Consider the following 23,412-nt stretch of genomic DNA (forward strand, 5'->3'; position numbering starts at 1 on the left):
GATTGGCCCAGACCACTGCACCCTGGGCTGGTCATAGCTGCTCTAGCAGAGCTCATAGCTGTCTGGGAGGATGGGGGCAGAATGATTGTCCATCTGAGCCAGGTAATACCCTCAAGGGACAAGTCTGCAGCCCCTGGCGTGTGACCTGAAACATCCTCCTGATCTTACAGGCATGGTCCATCTCATTGACTACGTCCATAAAGCATCGCATATTAGCTAGTAAAACAATTAAAAGGCTAAATAGTTGTTATTTGATTGTAACCTTAAGTTGATTTCTTGTTTGAGAAAATAGTTCAGAAAAGTTCTTCTTGGAGGGAATTATGATTTGTTACTATTTCTCTACTGGCGTAAAAATCCATTTGAGAGACTCATTCCGTGTGACTCAGTTTGTCATGGGGTAAACCAGTAGACCCCAGGGCTGAAACAGAATAGGTGCTTTTGGACTGAAAGGGCCTCGGAAGGCGTCTAGAATCCAGAGCTTCATAAACCTTCCTGAGAATAAGAATCACCTGGATCTCCCAGCCCCGTGGATCTTCTTTCAAGGAGAGGGCTGGTAACCTATATAGTTTAATAAGTGCCTTAGGTGAGTTTTATCATCAGGTAGGTCTGGAAACACTGATGATCCATCCAATTTCCCTGTCCCTAGCCCTCAAGCCTTCCTAAGAATCAAACACCTGTGCCCATTTCTGACAGGTGTGTGTTTGCTTCCTAAACCCTTGTAGGGTAGCCATTCACTATTACCACAAATTCCTCCTTTCTAGGCACAGCCAACTTCTGGCTTCCTATCATGCCTTTCATTAATCCTAGGTCTTCCTCCAAACACAGAACAATCTAAATTTTCTCTTTCAGCTATCAACCTCTACGTTTTCTTCTCTTATTTTCAAAGGAAATCTTTGATATTCCCTAGAAAAATATTTTGTGTTTGCATTTAATAAGAACCTGTAATAAAATTACAAATTAAAAGATTGTTTGCGTAAAAACTTAGTGGCATACTTCTTTGAACTTTTAAAATAGTCTCCAAATCTGAAGAGTAGCCAGGCTAATCAGGCCATCAGCCTATAAATCTGGGAAAAGAACACATATACTCTGGTCCTGAGACCTGCCACAGACTGCAGATTAATGATTTATTATTCATTATTATGATTAGAGTACAATTTAACAAATATTTATTAAGTGTTTGCCATGTACTGAGCCCTCGGTCATTTGTGGAGGATCTGATGAAAAATTCATCTAAGTGGTTTGATTACATTTGCCTTTAATTCCCTTGGTGGATGGGCTCCATGCCTTTGCCCCTAATTATAATTTTAGCAATCAGAAAGGGTTTCAGAGGTCCTCTGATGCAAACCTTTCGTTCTATTTAAATAAATAAATGTGATAGAAGTTCTGTTCTTTAGGACCTCACAATCCAGCCAGGGAGGCAATATCTTTAAAAGAAACACCATTTAAAACATTAGAAGCAGCTATTCATTCATGATATGAGTAGCTCATCTGTATGCTTCTGAAGATGGATTCATCATCTGGGATGTAGTAAAAGCAAGGGGTGGTCAATGTGGAGCCCAGAGGTAAAGTGTTCACTTCCACTGGGGATGAACAGAGAGAAGAGAGAACATTTGAGCTTCCTTTCTTCCATTTGTTTATTCCACAATTACCTATTTATTACCTCCTGGATGCTAAGCACTAGGGATTGGAAGCTAGGAGAAAGTGCTTGTTCTCAATAGGTTACAGTCAATCCTCATGATCTCTGGATTCTGTATTTGCAAATTTGCCTACTCCTTAAAATTTAAATTTATTTGTAACCTCAAATCTGTAACTCCAGGAACTTTTGCAGTCATTTATTGGATATGTATACAAGTGGGGGAAAAAATGGAGTCACCAAAAATGGAGTCACCTGATGCACATCTTCCCAGCTAAGGTCAAACAACACTCTGCCTTCATTTTATTTATTTTATTTTATTTTATTTATTTTGTTTTATTTTATTTTATTTTATTTTTTGAGACAGAGTTTCACTCTTGTTGCCCAGGCTGGATCTTGTTGCCCTGGCATGATCTTGGCTCACTGTAACCTCCACTTCCCGGGTTCAAGCGATTCTCCTGTCAAGCGATACTCCTTCTGAGTAGCTGGGATTACAGGCACGTGCCACCACGCCCGGATAATTTTTTTGTATTTTTAGTACAGACGGGCTTTCCTCATATTGATCAGGCTGGTCTCAAACTCCTGACCTCAGGTGATCCACCCCCCTCGGCCTCCTAAAGTGCTGGGATTACAGACGTGAGCCACCGCGCCCAGTGCTGGGATTACAGACGTGAGCCACCGCGCCCAGTGCTGGGATTACAGACGTGAGCCACCGCGCCCAGTGCTGGGATTACAGACGTGAGCCACCGCGCCCAGTGCTGGGATTACAGACGTGAGCCACCGCGCCCAGTGCTGGGATTACAGACGTGAGCCACCGCGCCCAGTGCTGGGATTACAGACGTGAGCCACCGCGCCCGGCCCACTAGGTCTTCTTGTTGCAACTCTCTTCAAGTGTCCTTTCTGCAGTCTTTTTAGTGCCACATTTTTTGCATTTTTGTGCTTGTCTTTGGTGATTTTGCTATTTAAAATGGACTCCAAATGTAGTGCTAAAATGCTATCTAGCTTTCTTAAGTGCAAGAAGCTGGTTTGTGGCTTGCAGAGAAAACAAGTGTGTTCAATTAGCTTTGTTCAGACATGAGTGACAGTGCTCTTGGTTGTGAGTTCAATGTTAATGAATCAATAATTTGGTATATTCAGAAAAAGAAGAAGAAATTTGCTAGTCTGTATATGAGTCCACCCCAGAAAGTACTGAAATAACATGTAAAGGGTGTGATGAAGCTATGGAAAAGAGGCTAAACTTACGAGTTCATGAGATGATGACTGATTTAAAAAAAAAAAAAAAAAAAAACATAGTGGACAGCATTGTTGTACAGCTAAAAACCAAAGAAATTTATGGTCATGTTATCCAAATTCAGGAAAATGGTAAACCCCTTCTCAGCAAATATCTTGTTATAAAGATATACTGCATATAATTAATTATTTGTAAGAAGCATATATTAAATTCAACGTATTCAAAGAAAAACACATGTAAAACAAGGTTATGTATTGTTCTGTTGATGACAATGTTGTGACCAGAGGCTCCCAGGAACCAAACCCTGTATTTCCATTGTGAGGAACGGCTCAGTACTTGCGAATTCGGTGCTCATGGCAACTGCAACTTTATAGAACATAACTGCCAAGAGTAACAAGACTCAGCTGTGTATGTGGTCTGAGAAAGAGACAGGGAATCGACAGTTGCTCTACAAAGTGATCAACATCAAGACAGCACCTTAATGATCAATATTAAGAATATCATGAACATGACTAAATGAAGAGGTTTAACATTAAATACTTTTTTCTGTAAAAACTTTTTTTTTTTTAGTTTGTTTGTTTTTGTTGGTTTGCCCAGGCTAATCTCCAACTCCTGGGCTCATGGGATCCTCCTGTCTTGGCCTCTCAAAGTGCTGGGATTACAGGTGTGAGTCACCATGCCTGGCCTGTAAAAACTTTGGAAAGGAACCTTTATATTTTTGCTTTTAAAATTATGTGTCGATGAGCAACATTTAATTTGTGATTGGATACTATTTCTTGACAGTCACCAGACACCCTCAGGAAATCGTGCAAAGTGAGAAAATCTAGCCCACAAATCATTTTCAAATGTAATTCAGTTTTTATACATTAAAAATTTCACTATTAATGATTTACATTATAATTAATGTAAAATGTTTATAAATGTTATGTTTGATGGGCAATTACATATATATTATTGTCAGTGTCAATTTTGCAATTTTTCATTTTGTAGCCAATTTTTTTGTTGTTTCAACACTTTTTTTTTTTGGCTCTAAAATGTTGATAACCCTTGGTCACTAGGGGAAGATCCAGACTTTAAGGACTCTGAAGCTTATACAGTTTGGGGGCCCCCTTAAGACGAAGATCACAAAATCACAAATACTGTACACAATTAGACCTCTTGGAAGAGGCATTATAACTTCTTAATCTGCTTCTGTGAAACACTTAGAGCCAATTGGATAAAATATCCACTGCAGAAGCTGCCCTGGTTAAGACCAGGTAGGAAACTCTGGCAATATGCAGGAAAGAGATGAAAGCCCAAACTTGGGGATGGAAAGGATGGGAGAAATATGAGAGATATTTAGAGGTTACGTCTGACAAGACGTGGTATTTGATGAGGAGAGTGTCAGGAATGCACACTGCTGGATGACTGAGTGAGTCAGAGAGGAAGGCAGATGGGGAGATGGGTGGTTGGGTGGATCAGGCTTCGAAGATAAATGACTTCAGGTTTGGAAATATCTATGGAAGCCATTTTATGTATGTGTGAGGTTCAAGAAAGGGGACCAACCAGGGCACAGACAGCTTTTGGCATATGAATGGTCTCTGAGTCCTGGGAGTTGATGAAATCTCCCAGGGACGTGCATAAGCTAAGAAGAGATGCATGATGGGGCTAGCACCCTAGGGAACACCAAAGTGTAGAGGTTGAGAGATGCACAGAAATAGAACAAAGAAATGTTCATGCTATTAAATGAGTACCTGTAGGCGCCACATATTATGCAAGGTGTTGGTTAGAGAAAGCTGAGTCAGGCAGAGAGACTGTCACCTGGGCCTGGGGGTAAGGGAGATGGGGTCGCTGAGCTTGGAGGGTGGGCATGATTAGGGCTTTCCAGATGAGGGAAGAAGTGAGCAAATGCACGAAGCTAGAAAAGTGGGAAAGGGTGAACAGTTCATTTTGATTAGAATACGGAACATCCTGAAAAAGAAAGGGAAAGAGAGAAAAAGAAAGAGAACATCCTTAACATGATAGTTGGAGATTAAATTATGGATGCTTTGAAAGCCAAAATATCAGGTTTAGCAATGGGAACTTCCGACGATTTCCAAGCAGGGAAATTTTGCGGGCAGAACTGAGGACTAAAGGGTCCTCTAGCAGATGGCCACAGAACTAATACTGCAGAGACCAACACAGGGATTCTTAGAGGCAGCCAGAAGCATGGGGGCCGGCACTCCCGGTGTCACAGTAGACATACAGGGGAGGGAATAAAAGCAAATGAGTGTATATAGAGGAATGGCCAGGACCTGAGGGATGGGAGCTGATGAGCTCTATAAGTAAAAGTGTACATAGCATTTACTGAAATTGCTTTGTAAAAATATAAACCCAGCCAGGTGCAGTGGCTCATGCCTGTAATCCCAGCACTTTGGGAGGCCAAGGCAGATGGACCACGAGGTCAGGAGTTTGAGACAAGCCTGGCCAACATGGTAAAACCCCATCTCTATTAAAAATACAAAAAAAAAAAAAAAAAATTAGCCAGGCCAGGCATGGTGGCAGGCGCATGTAATCCCAGCTACTCCAGAGGCTGAGTCAGGAGAATTGCTTAAACCTGGGAGGCAGAGGTTGCAGTGAACCAAGATTGAGCCACTGCACTCTAGCCTGGGTGACAGAGCAAGACTCCATCTCGAAAATAAATAAATAAATGAAAATTAAAAAAAAAAAAAAAAAAAAACCATAAGCCCTAGAACCTGAAGGGAAGAATATGGAGTGAAAGCCACAGTGCTCCTCCTCTGTGTGACTCTTCCTCCCAGAATTTGTGACTTCAGCCTCAGATCAAGACACTTCACACTGTAGGTTGATACGAAGGCTACGCCCAGCTCAACACCCACATTGCCCCATTCTGCTGATTGCTGTGTGGTTGTTTCTGTTTAGTTTCAACCATAGAACTTGGTTTTCTTCTGGTGAAATTTCATCTCTTTGGGTTTTGCCCCAGTGCCCCACTTTGGTTAAACTTGTTTTAAATTTCCTGTCTTCCCTGAAGGTGGCTGCTCTTTCTAAGTTTTTCATCTCTTGCCTTATAGATAAGCCACCTTCTGGGTATAACATAGATCATTTTGAGATAGAGAGGAGTTTGAAGAATAGGGATGGAGGCAAGGAAGGAGGGAGGCAGAGTCTTTCTCCTCTCTCCCAGGTCCTGGTGACTGGTTTCCTCATGACTGCACCACTTGTCCCGGTCCCCAAGGACTCACTAGGAATCCACCCATGGTCAGCCACCTCGAGGTTCCCACCTGAAACTGCCCACATACGCTTCTTCCTGGATCCACTTCTGGTGTTTGTAGAAAGGCTACTTTAAAAAGTTTTCTTGGCCAGGCATGGTGGCTCACACCTGTAAGCTTGGCACTTTGGGAGGCCAAAACAGGACAATAAGCTGCTTGAGTCCATGAGTTTAAGACCAGCCAGGGGCAACACAGCAATACTTTGTCTTTACAAAAAATGAAAAAATTTGCTGGGCATGGTGGCGTGCACCTGTGGTCTCACCTACTTGGGAGGCTGAGGTGGGAGGATTGCTTGAGCCCAGGAAGTTGAGGCTGCAGTGAGCCAAGATGGGGCCACTGCATTCCAGGCTGAGCAACAGAATGAAACCCTGTCACTGAAAAAGAAAAAAAAAAAAAGTCTTCTCCTTCTTGAAAACTTAGTAACCTCTACGGCCAGGCACGGTGGCTCATGCCTGTAATTCCAGCGCTTTGGGAGACCGAGGTAGGCAAATCACCTGAGGTCAGGAGTTGGAGACCAGCCTGGCCAACATGGCAAAACCCTGTCTCTACTAAAAATACAAAAATTAGCTGGGTGTGGTGACGCGCACCTGTAGTCCCAGCTACTTGGGAGACTGAGGCAGGAGAATGGCTTGAACCCGGGAGGTGGAGGTTTCAGTGAGTAAAGATCATGCCAGTAAGATCATGCCAGTGCACTCCAGCCTGGGAGACAGAGTGAGACTCCATATAAAAAAAGAAAAAAGAAAAAAAAGTGGCCGTGGACAGTGGCTCATGCCTGTAATCCCAGCACTTTGGGAGGCCGAGGTGGGTGGATCATGAGGTCAGGAGTTCAAGACCAGCCTGGCCAAGATGGTGAAACCCTGTCTCTACTAAAACTACAAAAATTAGCCAGGCATGGTGGCAGGTGCCTGTAATCCCAGCTACTCGGGAGGCTGAGGCAGGAGAATTGCTTGAACTTGGGTGGCAGAGGTTACAGTGAGCCAAGATCATGCCACTGCACTTGAGTCTGGGTGACAGAATGAGACTCCATGTCAAAAAAAAAGAAAAGAAAGAAAGAGGCGGGGGCGCGGTGGCTCACGCCTGTAATCCCAGCACTTTGGGAGGCCGAGGCGGGCAGATCACGAGGTTGGGAGATGGAAACCATCCTGGCTAACACGGTGAAACCCCGTCTCTACTAAAAATACAAAAAGTTAGCGGGCGAGGTGGCGGGCGCCTGTAGTCCCAGCTACTCAGGAGGCTGAGGCAAGAAAATGGCGTGAACCAGGGAGGCAGAGCTTGCAGTGAGCTGAGATCGAGCCACTGCACTCCAGCCTGGGAGACAGAGCGAGACTCTGTCACGAAAGAAAGAGAGAAAGAGAGAGAGAGAGAGAGAGAGAGAGAGAGAGGGAGGGAGGGAGGGAGGGAGGGAGGGAGAGAGAGAGAAAGAGAGAAAGAGAGAAAGGGAGAAAGGGAGAAAGGGAGGGAGGGAGGGAGGGAGGGAGGAGGGAAGGAACGAAGGAAGGAAAAAGATAACAGTAACTTCTAGCCCGGACCAACTACATAATGTGCAGGGCAGCTTGTTCAAAAATGACGAAGAATTTCAAGACAGCAACAGCAGAGCATTATACCAAGCATGGGCCTGTCTGACTGAGGCTCTTCTGGAGCGTGGAGCCCTGTGTTGCTGCGCGGGTCTCGCGCCTACGAAGTCAACACCGCCTGTGGCTGAGTGTCAGCGCTTTGGGAGATGTGATCTCACACTTCATCTTGGGTGCGATGCACACACACCCACCCTCCTGCACGCCTCCACACCCTCCACTCAGCCGCTTCGTGGGGATTCATTTCTAGAGAGGGATTCTCATTGTGTTTTTCCACTGAATTCACTCCAACTCCTCCCCAGTTAATCTTTTTCAGTCTTCAGCAAAATAGATGTTGACCTTCTAGATGAGTTTTGAGTATTGTCACCCAGTTGCAGGATGAGAAAGATAGAGAGGTCTCCTTGGTACCACTATTCACGTGCAATTCCAGTGCTAAGGGTAACCCAGGGAGTGGCTGACAGCCACGAGATTCTCTTTCTGGAGAGGAGGGTCTGGGGTAGGCTAAGAACGCTGAGCACTCCACAGATGGGATCCTGACATTTGCAAAATCCCACTTGACGACAGTCCCGTTCATTAGCAACATGGGTGTTATAATGATGTTTTCATCTACATGAGGAATCTGAAGCTCGGAGAAGTTGTCTCCTCAAGATCACACAGCCAGGAAATGGCACAGGCAACACACGCCTTCTGAGCCTTGAAATAGCCTCCTTTTCTCTACACACACCAGTCCACAATGGGACATTTTACAAGCCATAGCAGAAGGCTTCGAAGCGGCTTCTATTTGTATATGAAAGAATCAACCATGATCTCTGCCTTCCTCCAAAGGTAAGAACTTTCTAGCTAATTTGTATTTCTTGTTCTGACTCTTCAGAGACAACCCTGCTACCCACTTTAACCTCAAGACACACATGAATTCTCGAGACCTGAAGACAGCCATAGAGAAAATCACCCAGAGAGGAGGACTTTCCAATGTAGGTATGTGATCCGGATTCAAATTCTACTGTCTTGCTACCATCGTTCTCTTTCTACGTGATTGTCTTCTAACCATTGTATATAAAAGGAAGAAAATAATAATAATAATCTGTCAAGAAATAACTTTTGGTCAGGCGTGGTGGTTCACACCTGTTATCCCAGCACTTTGGGAGGTTGAAGCTAGCAGATCACTTGAGGTCAGGAGTTCGAGATCAGCCTGGCCAACATGGTGAAACCCTCTCTCTATTAAAAATACAAAAATTAGCTGGGTGTGGTGGCACGTGCCTGTAATCCCAGCTACTCGGGAGGCTGAGGTGGGAGAATCATTTGAAGAGGCAGAGGTTGCAGTGAGCCAAGATGGCACCACTGTACTCCCGCCTGGGTGACAGAGCGAGACTCCATCTCAAAAAAAAAGAAAAAGAAATGACTCCTGCAACATCTGTATCTTTTCTAAAGTTATCATGGCTTCAGAGGACAAGAATCTTTCACACACACACACCCTGTACAGTCCCAGCATGCTTGGTTTGCAGGAAGGGGTAGCGTTACTCAGGGCAAGCAAGTCTGCTGTCCTGACTATTTTTTTTATTGGCCTACAAGTCATCAGCTGTTTCATGAAATTTTGTGACCAGTTAAGGAAGCCCCTCAGTGCCCCTTGAGAATCTTGTTCCAATCAACTACTGATGATTGTGCAAAGAGAAACATGTTCTCTGTTTCAAGCTGAGTCTCCCATGATATCTGAGCCTTTGGGGGCTCACCAGAAATCCAAGGTCTAGTCCTCAGTGGGGCATGTCCAGAAATTCCATTTTATGTTTATACAGAGGTGATTGGGCAGTAGGAAACAATTTCACACTAACCAAGCTCAAAGACTGTCAAAGAGCCCGTGCCAGTGTATTTATTTGTAAATGAAAGATTGGCTTTGGGGGCGCTGGAGGGAGACTGATTGTCCACCTCTCAGGGAAAGTGTTCCTGTCATCAAAATCCAAAGAAATGGAGACATGAGCCACAGTTGCTTGGCTTAGAGTACATGCAGGGAATTGAGCTGTCTTTGAGGGAGCATCCTCAGAGTTACAGTACATCTGATTAATGATTTCCCTTCCCACTTCAGTGTATGTCTCTGTAGTGACCAGAACATTAGTATCTAGCACATACAGAGCTTTTCACCTTTGAACAATGCTAAATAAACACTAGCCAAGTCACTCTGCATGCCCCCAAAGCAGTATTACCTTCATCACACACATGACAGAGTTGGTTTCTGATTTGTTTCTAACTTAATGCTTACATTAGTAAAATCCCAGTGAGACAAACATCAGAAGGCACTCTCATTCCTTGATAAGATTAGCAATGGGTCTCAATCCAATCAGCATGCTTTTTTCAGTGGATGACATGTTCTGACTCTGCCTCTGTATTGTCCAGAGTTTGGGTTCTGAAAACAGAATCCATTCAACTGATTCCAACAGAAAGGTATTTATTTCAGGATATTAAGTAGTTTGGAGAGTCACTGTAAGAACTGAAGAAGCAGACTGTAGGCTGAGCTTTAAGAGATGATGTCTGAAGGCTTCCTGCAGAAGTAGGACCTCCAAGGGAGTTGCTCCTTCTTCCAAGATTAGGAAATCACTTTCTGAATTCTGCCATGGCAGCCTCTTCAGAAACCTGCTTTGTCCAGGAAGCCAGCATGATCAAGAGATCAGGAAGCTTCTTCGAGAGCTGCCAGCTCCAGAACCATGCCCTCCCTGCACTATTCACACCCACAACATGGATCTCCACACCCTGCCACCCCACACCACTGACTGAAGCTAGCAACCAAGCCCAGGCACCTCTGTGGACAGTATCCCAGAGAAGTCAGATACTAAAGATATTTGTCAGCAGAAATATAAACAAAAGTACAGCCTCTGCCTTACTTTTATCTTATAAATCTCATGCAAGTGCATCAGTTCATGCAGTTAAGACAAAGCTAAAGCCCTAGCTGCAAGGAAGTCTGGAAAATGTAGTTTTCTGATTTCCAGCCTCTATTTTCAAGACCCACTGGAAGGTGGATGGAGTGTGTGTTGAGCACTATACACCGTGGCCTTGGGGTATAAGGTTAGGTGGGGTTGAGAGGATCTTCTCATGGCATCTTGTGCTCTGCCTATAGGTGCCTAATATTAGGCCAGAGAGGACTTCTGGGTGCTTTGTGCCTTGGGAAAAATTGTCCATTGGCTATAAAAGCAATGCTTAGCAGCCAAGGTTTCCCCTTAGCAACTAGGTTCTGTGCAGCCAGTTCACATGGGTTTTCCAAGACATTTCTGCAGCATCTGTATATGTAACCATTTGATGCTTTCATTTGACAAGTAAGATAATACCAGCTAGTAGAGACAGGATGCTGGCCAAAATCAGAAATGCATTGAGTATAATACTACTAATCCTAAAGTCTAAAGAAGGTGCTTCTTAAATTTATGGAGATTGAGGACTCCTTTGAGAATTCCACGAAAGCTATGGCCCTTCTATCCAGACAGATACTAATATACACAAAATACTGTGTATAATTTCAAGTGCCCTGGGGTTCACAGAGCCCAGGTTAAGAGCTCTGCCTGCTCTATACAGTCATGCTGACTCTAGGGTGAACAGTCATCCCAGTTTTCCCAGAGGAACCTGGGGTTTTCAGTGCTAAAACTGGGAAAGTCCTGGCAAACTGAGACAATTGGTCATTGTCTAGTTGACTCTGAAAATTTCCTGAAGCCCTTCTCAGTGTGAAATATGCCCTTGGAAAAGTCATGGCAGGAGGCTTCGTAGTGCTTCATGACTGCTGCACTCAGCCAAAGTAGATTGCTGTCATGGAAATTTAGGCCCAGAGACATAGGCTGACCTACTCAGGGCCACACAGCTAGCAAGTAGCACAGCCAGGGCTAGAACACAGTCTGTCAGTTCCTAGAGGGTGCAACTCTTCCCTGCCCAACCAGACCTGTGCCCCTGGCCTGGAACTGGAGGAAAACACTGCTGACCCCAGAACACAGCTCTGTACAGCCAGCAGGAGCCTTAGGTTCACCCCAGGCTGCAGGGGGCCAAGAAGAGGCTACTGTCACTCCAGGTCAACTCCTCCCACCTTACACTCTTGGAAACAACATGGGGCTGGCTTAGGGGCTTAGCGTGGATCCAGCAGAAAAGGGGCACTTTTGTTCTCATGAAAGTCTTTGGCCGGGTGTGGTGGTTCACACCTGTAATCCCACCACTTTGGGAGACTGAGGCAGGTGGATCATGAGATCAGGAGATCGAGACCATCCTGACCAACATGGTAAAACCCCATCTCTACTAAAAATACAAAAACTAGCTGGGGGTGGTGGCACACGCCTCTAGTCCCAGCTACTTGGGAGGCTGAGGCAGCAGAATTGCTTGAACCTGGGAGGTGGAGGTTGCAGTGAGCCGAGATCATACCACTGTACCCCAGCCTGGTGACAGAGCAAGACCATCTCAGGAAAAAAAAAAAGGTCTTTCTCACCTGCTTGCTGTCCCTAAAACTTGCTTCAAAGCAGAGACAATTACAGGCTGAAGGCTTGAAATGAAATCAAAATGGACAGTGGTAATGGCTGTGCATTGTCAATGTACTTAATGCCACTGAATTGTACACACGAAAATAGTTGAAGTGGTTTTAAAAAAGAAACAGACTATGTGCAGTGGCTCACGCCTGTAATCTCAGCACTTTGGGAGGCTGAGGTGGGCGGATCACTTGAGCCCACAAGTTTGAGACCAGCCTAGGCAGCATGACAAAACCCCATTTCTACAAAAAAATTACAAAATTAACCAGGTACAGTGGCACATGCCTGTAGTCCCATCTACTCAGGAGGCTGAGGTGGGAGGATTGATTAAGCTCAGGAGGTTGAGGCTGTAGTGAGCTGTGATTGCACCATCGCATTCCAGCCTGGGCGACAGAGCAAGACCCTGTCTCAAAGAAAAACAAAATAAAACAAAACAAAAAACTAGGGAGGGAATGGGTGTGTTTTTCTGGACCTTTGTGCTGCTGTGATCCCTTCCTGTACTTATATCACTCCAAGCACTCCAAGCGTGTAAAATTCACTCCAAGCATGAATTTTCTTTTTCTTCCAGGCCGGGCCATCTCTTTTGTGACCAAGAACTTCTTTTCCAAAGCCAATGGAAACAGAAGCAGCGCTCCCAACGTGGTGGTGGTGATGGTGGATGGCTGGCCCACGGACAAAGTGGAGGAGGCTTCAAGACTTGCGAGAGAGTCAGGAATCAACATTTTCTTCATCACCATTGAAGGTGCTGCTGAAAATGAGAAGCAGTATGTGGTGGAGCCCAACTTTGCAAACAAGGTAGATGACTGCCCAGATACCTACCCAACATCAGGATTTTCCACACTCTGAAAAGTTGTAACGCCATTGCGCTGGTTTTCCCATGCCTTTAAGTGTGCATGAAGCTCATTTCTAGGCAGTAAGGCCTCCCGGGAGGGACTGGTCAATCCGCAACCTGCAATTACCCTCTCAAAGCAAAACCCCACACCCACCAGCAGCTGTGGAGGAGCAGTGTCCTCGAATTCTCACCAAGGTTCTCCTGTGCTCCTCCCACAGCCACAGGGGGGTCTCACCCCGGCAGCCCAGGGAGCCTTCACACACACATGGAAGCAAACATACACTCTTTCTCTCACACACACGCACACACTTTCTCCTGTATACACACATTGCCGATTCATCAACCTGATAAACCGGAGAAAGGAGGCACTGAACCACAGCAGTGAGATCGCGTTTTCAGATGCTCCTCCTGGGTTCTGTGGAGACGCCCAGTAGGAGATGTGGAGCAAGGCCTCCCTCACTCACTCCACCAAAGCTGCTCAGCTGTTGTGTGTTTTGTACAATAGAACACCACATAAACCTTCCCCCAAAGAAAAGGCTCCAGCTTTAAAATAGAAAGAAAGCCTTGGACAGGTTTTTCTTTAAGGCCCTTCCAGCTTTAATATTCCATGTGTTCAGAGCCAGCAGGGCTCAACCTCCTGCACCACCTCAAACTGATGGCCACTTTCTGCTCCTTGAAATGCCCTTCTCCCTGGACTTCCAGGATGCTGTATGGCTCTTATTTCATTGCTTCTTGCCTTTTTTCTACCCTCAATGTTGACCTCCCCAGGTCTACACCCTCCTCTTTAAGAGGCCCTCTCCCTACAGAATCCCTCCCAGGGTCACAGCTTCCACCTTCATCTCTTTTTTTCTTTTTTCAGACGGAGTCTCACTCTGTCGCCCAAGCTGGAGTGCAGTGGCATGATCTCAGTTCACTGCAACCTCCACCTCCCAGGTTCAAGCAATTCTCCTGCCTCAGCCTCCCAAGTAGCTTAGACTACAGGCGCCTACCACCATGCCCAACTTTTTTTTTTTTTGTATTTTTAGTAGAGATGGGGTTTCACCATGTTAGCCAGGATGGTCTCTATCTCCTGACCTCTTGATCCGCCCACCTCAGCCTCCCAAAGTGCTGGGATTACAGGTGTGGGCCACTGCGCCTGGCCCTACCTTCATCTCTTGAGCTCTCTTGAGCTCTGTAGCCATCCATTTCCAGCTGACTGACTTTTCTCCACCTGATGTCCTATCAGAACCTTAAATCCCACCTGTAACAAGCTGAGTTCATCATCCTTCCCACCAAACTGTTTCCTCCTCTGGACTTCACATGAATGACCACACACCCATCCCAGAGGCAGTGTTACCCCAGAGCTCCTCATCAGCTCCCACATCACAGATCTTTCTCCCTCCTCTTTTCCTCGCCCGACGCCCCCTCCCCAGTTCAAGCTGGTACCCTGCACCTGGTCCTTCTCCCTCCTGGTGCTCCCCAGGTTAGTTTAGATTTCACAATGAAACCCAACTCACATTTCTGATGGGTTCCTCCAGTCCTGTGGGGTCCTTGCTCCAAATCCTTCATTGCTACCCATTGCTCTCAAGGCCTTCTGGGGTGCAGTCCCAACCCACTCTCCTGGCCCATCTGTTACGACCACAGCCCTGTGTTCCGGTCAGCTGGTCTCCCATCCACACCCAGCACTGCCGCTGTCTCCTGCTGTGACTTCACTGTCTGGTGGAAATCCCTCCCTCCATCTGTTGGCCAGAATTCAGCTCAGGCTCAGCACTTACCTCACATGTCATCGGCTCCATGGAAAGTTTTGTGATCCCCATTTAGGTTTTTACACATCAATTTTTGAAAAATATTTTCCAGGAAAGTTTGAAGCAATCTCTTTTTCTAAAATAATCTTTTAATTATACAAGGTTATCAGTAGTCAGTCTGGTCTGACTCTTTCTGTGACCCAGAGGCAGGGGTAAGGAAGAAACCCCACGCCTTGGGAACACTATGCCAGCCACTTCCAGGAGCGCAACAACCAGTTTGCTCAAGGTGTATTTGCAGCTGCCTTATTTTTTTCTGGCATAAGCTTAGGCACTGGTAAATAAATGTTCGTTTGCCTGGAGGCAGGACTGTCTGGTTCTGAAGGTGGATAGATTTGTGTTCCAATCTCAGGGACTCAGGGCAGTCCCCTCATAGCTTGGTTTGTTCCTTCGTGGCAGGGGGTTATGATTCCACCTTGGAGGGTGAGGGTGGGGATTTAATGAGAGAATCATTCCGAGAGCATCTGATGGGCGCCCTAAATGTGGTCATTGAGCAACTGTGGGATCCCTTCCCACCTGGAACAGGGCTGCTCGGGAGACATTTCCATAGCGATTTCTTGCGTATGTCATCTCTTTTCCCAATTGGAATAAAAGCTTTCTTTAGTCCTCTCATGCCATGGTGCCCACCAATGCCAATCTTATGGCTGCCAGTACAAAGGACGAGCCTGGAGAAGCATAAATGTGAAACTGACACCAGAGATTTAATATCTCCCTATGAATTTGCTTAGGAGACAGTTTTCCACTAACGCAGGCAGGGACCCAGCTGAGGAAGTCGGACTGAGCCCAGCAATAACCCGGGGGTTTCGCCTCAGTGAGTGGCGGCTGGGTGAACCGAGGTGGAAAAAAGCAGTAGGAGAGCTAGGGCAGAAAACAAGGGCCTGCTTGCTTCTTTGCCTGCCCCGGGGATCAAGCCTAACGGTGACACTGGAGGATTTGACCCTGACCTGGCGCGGGTCCCTCCCCTCTGTCTTCCAGGCCGTGTGCAGAACAAACGGCTTCTACTCGTTTCACGTGCAGAGCTGGTTTGGCCTCCACAAGACCCTGCAGCCTCTGGTGAAGCGGGTCTGCGACACCGACCGCCTGGCCTGCAGCAAGACCTGCTTGAACTCGGCCGACATTGGCTTCGTCATCGACGGCTCCAGCAGCGTGGGGACGGGCAACTTCCGCACCGTTCTCCAGTTTGTGACCAACCTCACCAAAGAGTTTGAGATTTCCGACACGGACACGCGCATCGGGGCCGTGCAGTACACCTACGAACAGCGGCTGGAGTTTGGGTTCGACCAGTACAGCAGCAAGCCCGACATCCTCAGCGCCATCAAGAGGGTGGGCTACTGGAGTGGTGGCACCAGCACGGGAGCTGCCATCAACTTTGCCCTGGAGCAGCTCTTCAAGAAGTCCAAGCCCAACAAGAGGAAGTTAATGATCCTCATCACTGATGGGAGGTCCTACGATGACGTCCGGATCCCAGCCATGGCTGCCCATCTGAAGGGTAAGCTGGGCTTGCCAAGCAGCCTGGTGCTGAGGCCGCTTTCTGGGGCTTGGTGGGCCAGTGGGACAAGGAAGGTATTGTCTTTTTATGCATTGGTTTTTTCTACGACTTCATACAAATGTTCAAAGCCGCAGGGAGGGCTTTAGGGGTAGAAAGCCCCTCTGAGTAGGAGAAGGAACAAGGACGGGGCAGCAAGGTGGTCTCCTAAGTGTCATTACCAACCCACGGCCTGTGGATAACTGGGCACATTACCCCTTTCCTTTACATCCTGCACCCTGAAGCATTTCCCACAAGAGTATGATACATTAAAAGGGAATTTGACTCATTACTTTACCTCTATTAAAAACACCAAACCTCCATCTCTATTGAATATGTCAAATCGTTCTGGTACCTAGACCACCAAATTGTGTTTGTAACTTTTGTTTATTTATTTTGAGATAGAATCTCGCTCAGTTGTCCAGGCTATAGTGCCATGGTGCCATCTCGGCTCACTGCAACCTCTGCCTCCCGGGTTCAAGCAATTCTCCTGCCTCAGCCTCCCAAGTAGCTGGGACTACAGGCGTGTGCTACCACACCCAGCTAATTTTTGTATTTTTAGTAGAGATGGGGTTTTGCCTTGTTGGCAGGCTGTTCTTGAACTCCTGACAGGTGATCCTCCTGCCTTGGCCTCCCAAAGTGCCAGAATTACAGGCATGAGTCACTGTGCCCAGTGACTCACCTTTTAATTCCTTAAAAGGTACTAGTATAGAAAAGGGGCACTTTTGTTCTCATGAAAGTCTTTGGCCGGGCGTGGTGGTTCACAACTGTAATCCCAGCACTTTGGGAGACTGAGGCGGGTGGATCATGAGATCAGGAGATCGAGACCATCCTGACCAACATGGTAAAACCCCATCCCTACTAAAAATACAAAAATTAGCTGGGTGTGGTAGCACACGCCTGTAGTCCCAGCTACTTGGGAGGCTGAGGCAGGAGAATCGCTTGAACCCGGGAGGCAGAGGTTGCAGTGAGCCGAGATGGCACCATGGCACTATAGCCTGGACAACTGAGCGAGATTCTATCTCAAAATAAATAAATAAACAAAAGTTACAAACACAATTTGGTGGTCTAGGTACCAGAACGATTTGACATATTCAATAGAGATGGAGGTTTGGTGTTTTTAAAGACAAGTACTATTTCCGTAAGCAACTGTTAACCAGATTCGGGGGGCTTCAGGGAAACCTGAAAGGAATTTCGATTCAAATATTTAAAGAGACCAGGGGTGGTGGTTCACGCCTATTGTCACAGCTACTCGGGAGACGGAGGTGAAAGGATTACTTGAGTCCTGGAGTTGGAGGCTGCAGTGATCTGATTGCACCACCAGACTCCAGCCTGGGCAACACAGCAAGATCCTGTTTCAAAAAAAAAAAAAAAAAAAAAAAAAGGCCGGGCACAGTGGCTCACGCCTATAATCCTAGCACTTTGGGAGGCCGAGGCAGGTGGATCACCTGAGGTTGGGAGTTCGAGACCAGCCTGACCAACATGGAGAAACCCCGTCTCTACTAAAAATACAAAATTAGCCAGGCAAGGAGGCACATGCCTGTAATCCCAGCTACTCAGGAGGCTGAGGCAGGAGAATTGCTTGAACCTGGGAGGCCGAGTTTGCTGGTGAGCTGAGATCATTGCACTCCAGCCTGTGCAACAAGAGCAAAACTAAGTCTCAAAAAAAAAAAAAAAAGTGTTCAAAGAGCTATGTCCAATTTCTAAGAGAGCAACAAAGTTTTAAAATATGAAAAATGAGCAAAATTTGTCTGTAAATGTTTAGAAAATCAGCCACATTTATGCCTTTATCGCAGAATTTATGTGTAATCACTGTTCTGAAAAGTGTCATTAGTTATCAAGAATATAAACAACCTGGAGAAAACCCCAAGTGATAATAATAATAGTAATAATAATAAAAGTAAACCAAGTAGTCAATGAACACCAGTGCCCTGGAGATCAATATGAGCATACACAACTCACTCAGTGCTGTGGTTGTTGCTTCTTCTTCTGTGCCTACATTTTTTTGCGGGGGGCAGTGTCTCGCTCTGTCACCCAGGCTGGAGTGCAGTAGCACGATCTCTGCTCACTGCAACCTCCGCCTCCCAGGTTCAAGTGATTCTCCCGCCTCAGCCTCCCGAGTAGCTGGGATCAGAGGCAGGCACCACCACGTCCAGCTAAATTTTTGTATTTTTAGTAGAGACGGGGTTTCACCATGTTGGCCAGGCTTTTCTTGAACTCCTGACCTGTTGCCATCCACCTACCTCAGCCTCCCAAAGTGCTGGGATCACAGGCATGAGCCACTGCGCCTGGCTTCTGTGCCTACATTTAACTTCAGTTATTTTGCAGGATTTTCTGAATGGTTGAAAGCGACTTTCATTTCTTCCTAAAACAAGCCTTAATGAATCAACAATGCTGGTTTCTAGAATCCAAAGTAACCAGATACCTAGTTCAGGCAGAGTCTTCCCAGTGACTTACCCTTTATGGAGGCTGTAGGGCACCCTCCTAATTGTGGGATGGCCGATGGCTTACATGCCAACAATCACAAGGTCCACTAGGCTCCTATCAGCAGAGTGAAGATGGATTAAGGCTCAGAAGCAACCAGCCCGAACTCCCAGATTGAATGGGCAGAGCCAGATGGCCCAGCTTTGACTACAAGCCCAAGGCTCTCCTGCTTTCTCCAAACATCTGTCCCCAGTTTGTGCTCAGCTACACCATCACTTATTTTTCTAGATGTACGTCTTTTGGGCCTCATCCAGAGGGTATCCTTGGCCTACTCATCAGGAAAAATGAAGACTGAGGGAAATGGCCGAGGTGCTCTCAGGGCAGCTTTAATGAACTAGGACCAAAAGATACAAATTACCTGGAGGCAGATTCTTACTCAGCCTAATGCTGAGATTTGTCTGAAAATGTAATGAGCGTTGTGTTCCTGGGAGTATCCAAGTCAAGGCTGGGTGACCATCTGTTAGAATTGCCAGTAGGAGATTCTCTACAACAAGAGTGGACTTGGGATCTGGAAAGCTAAATTTCTTTTCTTTCTTTTCTTTTTTTTTTTTTTTTTTAACCTTATTTTTTTTTTTTGTAGACGGAGTCTCGCTCTGTTGCCCAGGCTGGAGTGCAGTGGCCAGATCTCAGCTCACTGCAAGCTCCGCCTCCCGGGTTTACGCCATTCTCCCGCCTCAGCCTCCCGAGTAGCTGGGACTACAGGCGCCCGCCACCTCACCCAGCTAGTTTTTTTTTTGTATTTTTTAGTAGAGACGAGGTTTCACCATGTTCGCCAGGATGGTCTCGATCTCCTGACCTCGTGATCCGCCCGTCTCGGCCTCCCAAAGTGCTGGGATTACAGGCTTGAGCCACCGCGCCCGGCCCTTTTCTTTTTTTTTTTTTTTTTTTTTTGAGACGGAGTTTCACTCTCGTTGCCCAGGCTGGAGTGCAATGGCACAATCTTGGCTCATTGCAACCTCCATCTCCCGGGTTCAAGTGATTCTCCTGCCTCAGTCTCCCAAGTAGCTGGGATTACAGGCACCTGCCACCACACCCAGCTAATTTTGTTTGTATTTTTAGTGGAGACGGGGTTTCACCATGTTGGCTAGGCTGGTCTTAAACTCCTGACCTCAGGTGATCCACCTGCCTTTGCCTCCCAAAGTGCTGGGATTACAGGTGTGAGCCACCACACCTGGCCTGGAGAGCTAAATTTCTAATACTGTTTGTGTAGTTTTCATTTAAGGGCAACCTTTCTATCTTTGAGCAGGAAGGAGGGCTTAGACTGTTTAAACCCAGCTCTGCAGCAAAGCTGCTCTCACTGACACCTGGCAGCACTTTAAAGCCCAAAGCTGGCTCCTTCTAATCTAGACAATATTCCGAGAAATTAAACTGGAGGTGTGAAAAAGGGGACTGGCAGCTTAAATGCAATTTAATGGGCCACAATCAAAAAGCAGCTTAGGTCAGAGCCACATGAGGTATGCATGACTCTCCCAGGCACCCAGAAGATGCTAGAGATAGTGACGCCACTGTGGGGGACTTGGGGGGAGGTGCCAGGGCAGGAAGGCCACATCCAGGCTCTGCCCTCTTGTTTCATGGCCATTTTGCTCACCCTCCTCAGACCAGCCTGAAGGTGGTACGAGAATAGGCTACTGTAGAGTCAGGACAAGCACCTGCTGACCAGCTGCCCACAACCCAAATCAAGACCCGTCACCCCAGGCAGTCTCCCAGTTTTCCCACTAAGAATGGATGCCTTGTCTCTGAGTCCCGTCCTCTCCTCCCTGGGTCATCTTCTCCCCACTGCAATCCAACACCTTCAGTCTTATTATACTCCTTCCCATTTGCACCTAGATGTGCTCAAGTTCCTCCCTCCCTATAAATAAACATTCTCTGTGACTCCACGTTCTGCTCCAGTTACCACCTACTGACTCCCTTTCACAGTCAAACTTCAGGCAAGGAGCTGTGTGTGCTGACCCCACATGTTCACTTCTTTTCCACTCTCAGCTCACAGTAGTTCATTTGGTTTCTTTGGCATCTTCTCCCCTGAAACTGTTCTCACCAAACTACCAATGTCTTGGTTTTGTTTTTTTTCTTTTTTTTTGAGATGGAATCTCACTCTGTCACCCAGGCTAGAGTCCAGTGGTGCCATCTCGGCTCACTGCAACCTTCTGCCTTCAAGGTTGAAGCGATTCTCCTGTCTCAGCCTCCTGAGTAGCTGGGACTACAGGCATGTTCCACCACGCCTGGCTGATTTTTTGTATTTTTACAAAAAAAAAAAAAAAAAAAAAAAATTAGGCATTTTTTGCAAGCAAAAAAAAAAAAAGGATTTTTTGTGACCTCGTGATCCATCCGCCTTGGCTTCCCAAAGTGCTGGGATTACAGGCGTGCACCACCACACCCAACCTGTTTTTGCTTTTTAAAAAATCCAGTAAGGCCAGGCACAGTGGCTTATGCATGTAATCCCAGCACTTTGGGAGGCCGAGGCAGGAGGATCACTTGAGGTCAGGAGTTCGAGACCAGCCTGGCCAACATGGTGAAACCCTGTCTCTACTAAAAACACAAAAATTAGCCAGGCGTAGTGGCACATGCCTGTAATCCCAGCTACTTGGGAGGCTGAGGCACAAGAATCTCTTGAACCCGGGAAGTGGAGGTTGCAGTGAGTGGAGATCACGCCATTGCACTCTAGCCTGGGTGACAGAGTGAGATTCTGTCTCAAACAAACAAAAACCCATTGAGCACTTTTTCATGTTCATCTTGCATGACTGCCCTGTAGCACCCAACAGTGTTGGGCACCCCCTTCTTTATCTTGGAAGCCTTTCTTCATCACAATGTTGGAACAGATGCTGGGGACCATCGCTCTGGCACCTTCGGCAAGGATTCCTGCACTGGAAATGAGGTTGGATTCAGTGATTTGTAAAGTCACCCTCGAGCCTAAAGTGATGCCATTCCACTGTTTTAGTTTAAAAGATCTTGAACCAGCTTTTGATGGCATTTAAGGCTCTCTGAGATTTTGCTCGGCTCTGCACGCTGGTAGAGCGGGCATGTGTCATGTGTTCTGACCTGCATGGCCGCAAAAGTTTCACTTGTCCCAAAATAGCTTCCCCTCTTCTATTCCCGAACATGAAATTCTTACCATGTTATTTACTCCATTTTGTTCATTTTTTCCTAAAATACTATCAACTCCTGAGATAACAATTATATAAATGTTGTTACTGTTGGCATATAGTGTATGCTCAAAGGCATTTATTGAGTGAATGAATGAACGGCCATACTTAGTCTGAATTCTGGAAACCTAGAGGCTTGTAGAGTATTTTTGGTTTGGTTTTGTTTGGGCACGTTTCTGATTTTGGATTTGGCTGTGCCGACAGGGCCACAAGAAGGGAGAGATTCTTTAGCAGCACCTTTACTTGGGGACATTTGTTCATCTAGCCTTTGTCCCCACAGGAGTGATCACCTATGCGATAGGCGTTGCCTGGGCTGCTCAGGAGGAGCTGGAAGTCATTGCCACTCACCCCGCCAGGGACCACTCCTTCTTTGTGGACGAGTTTGACAACCTCTACCAGTACGTCCCTAGGATCATCCGGAACATTTGTACAGAGTTCAACTCACAGCCTCGGAACTGAATCCAGAGCAGGCAGAGCACCAGCAAGTGCTGCTTTACTGACTGACGCTTTGGACAACCCCAGCACTTGATGGGGCACGCACGGGGCATCAAGGCTTGGGCAGGGCATGGGGAGACAGATGTCTTGTTGTTATTCTTTGCCATCGTGCTTTTTCATACTCCAAAACTTGGAGTTAGAAAGATGATCACAAATGTATAGAAAGAGCCAAAAGGCTACATCATGTTGAGGGTCCTAGAGATTTTACATTTTGACAATTGTTTTCAAAATAAATGTTCAGAAGACAGTGCAGCCCTTACGACAGACTTACATAGAGCTTTTGTGAGATTTTTAAGTTGCTTCTCATGAGGACTCTGTAACCCTCAGCAAGTTTCATTTTTCTTGTGACAATGTAGGAATTGCTTGATTAAATGTTTAGAAGGATTACATGCAATATTTCCGACTGTGTCATGTGTACACAGGGTTCGTGGCGGGGCCACCGTTTGCTTTCCTCAGTTGCCAGAGCACCTTCTGTGGGCTCACACCTGGCCCAAGGTGACAACGCACCTGCAGAGGTGCAGAGACAATGTATAGTGACTTTGCTTCTCCTGATATGCCTCCCTCGCTGCTGTCTGAGTCAATGGATACAACTTGCAACATGATGCTTTAGGAGCGGCTGGCTCTGGAGCACCAAGCTGATCTTGCTTAAAAGTAGTGCAGTAGGCCAGCCGCGGGGGGCTCACGCCTGTAATCCCAGCACTTTGGGAGGCCAAGGTGGGTGGATCACCTGAGGTCAGGAGTTCAAGAACAGCCTGACCAACATAGTGAAACCCCATCTCTACTAAAAATACAAAAATGAGCCTGTAGTCCCACTTACTCAGGAGGCTGAGACACAAGAATCGCTTGAACCTGGTAAGTGAAGTTTGCAGTGAGCCAAGATTGTGCCACTGCACTCCAGCCTGGGTGGCAGAGTGAGACTCTGTCTCCAAAAACAAAACTGGTGCAGTAGGCTGTGCATTAGAATCACTTAGGAGATTGCAGTGCTGGTTCCCAGGCT

General features: G+C 46.5%; 1 protein-coding gene across 2 annotated transcripts in view; it reads left to right on the forward strand.

The window, feature by feature from the left end:
* VIT (vitrin) overlaps nucleotides 1-22,809 on the forward strand; it is a 127,774-nt gene extending 104,965 nt beyond the window's left edge. For both annotated transcript variants that reach the window (XM_010373198.2, XM_010373206.2), the window contains 4 exons: nucleotides 8,549-8,652; nucleotides 12,727-12,953; nucleotides 15,747-16,260; nucleotides 22,201-22,809. In XM_010373198.2, coding sequence (XP_010371500.1) covers nucleotides 8,549-8,652; nucleotides 12,727-12,953; nucleotides 15,747-16,260; nucleotides 22,201-22,379 — 1,024 coding nt within the window. In that variant the 3' untranslated portion in view covers nucleotides 22,380-22,809. The remainder of the gene's footprint in view (nucleotides 1-8,548; nucleotides 8,653-12,726; nucleotides 12,954-15,746; nucleotides 16,261-22,200) is intronic.
* The last annotated feature ends 603 nt before the right edge of the window (nucleotides 22,810-23,412 follow it).

This window comes from Rhinopithecus roxellana, chromosome 17, assembly GCF_007565055.1.
Source record: "Rhinopithecus roxellana isolate Shanxi Qingling chromosome 17, ASM756505v1, whole genome shotgun sequence".
Classification (NCBI taxonomy): domain Eukaryota; kingdom Metazoa; phylum Chordata; class Mammalia; order Primates; family Cercopithecidae; genus Rhinopithecus; species Rhinopithecus roxellana.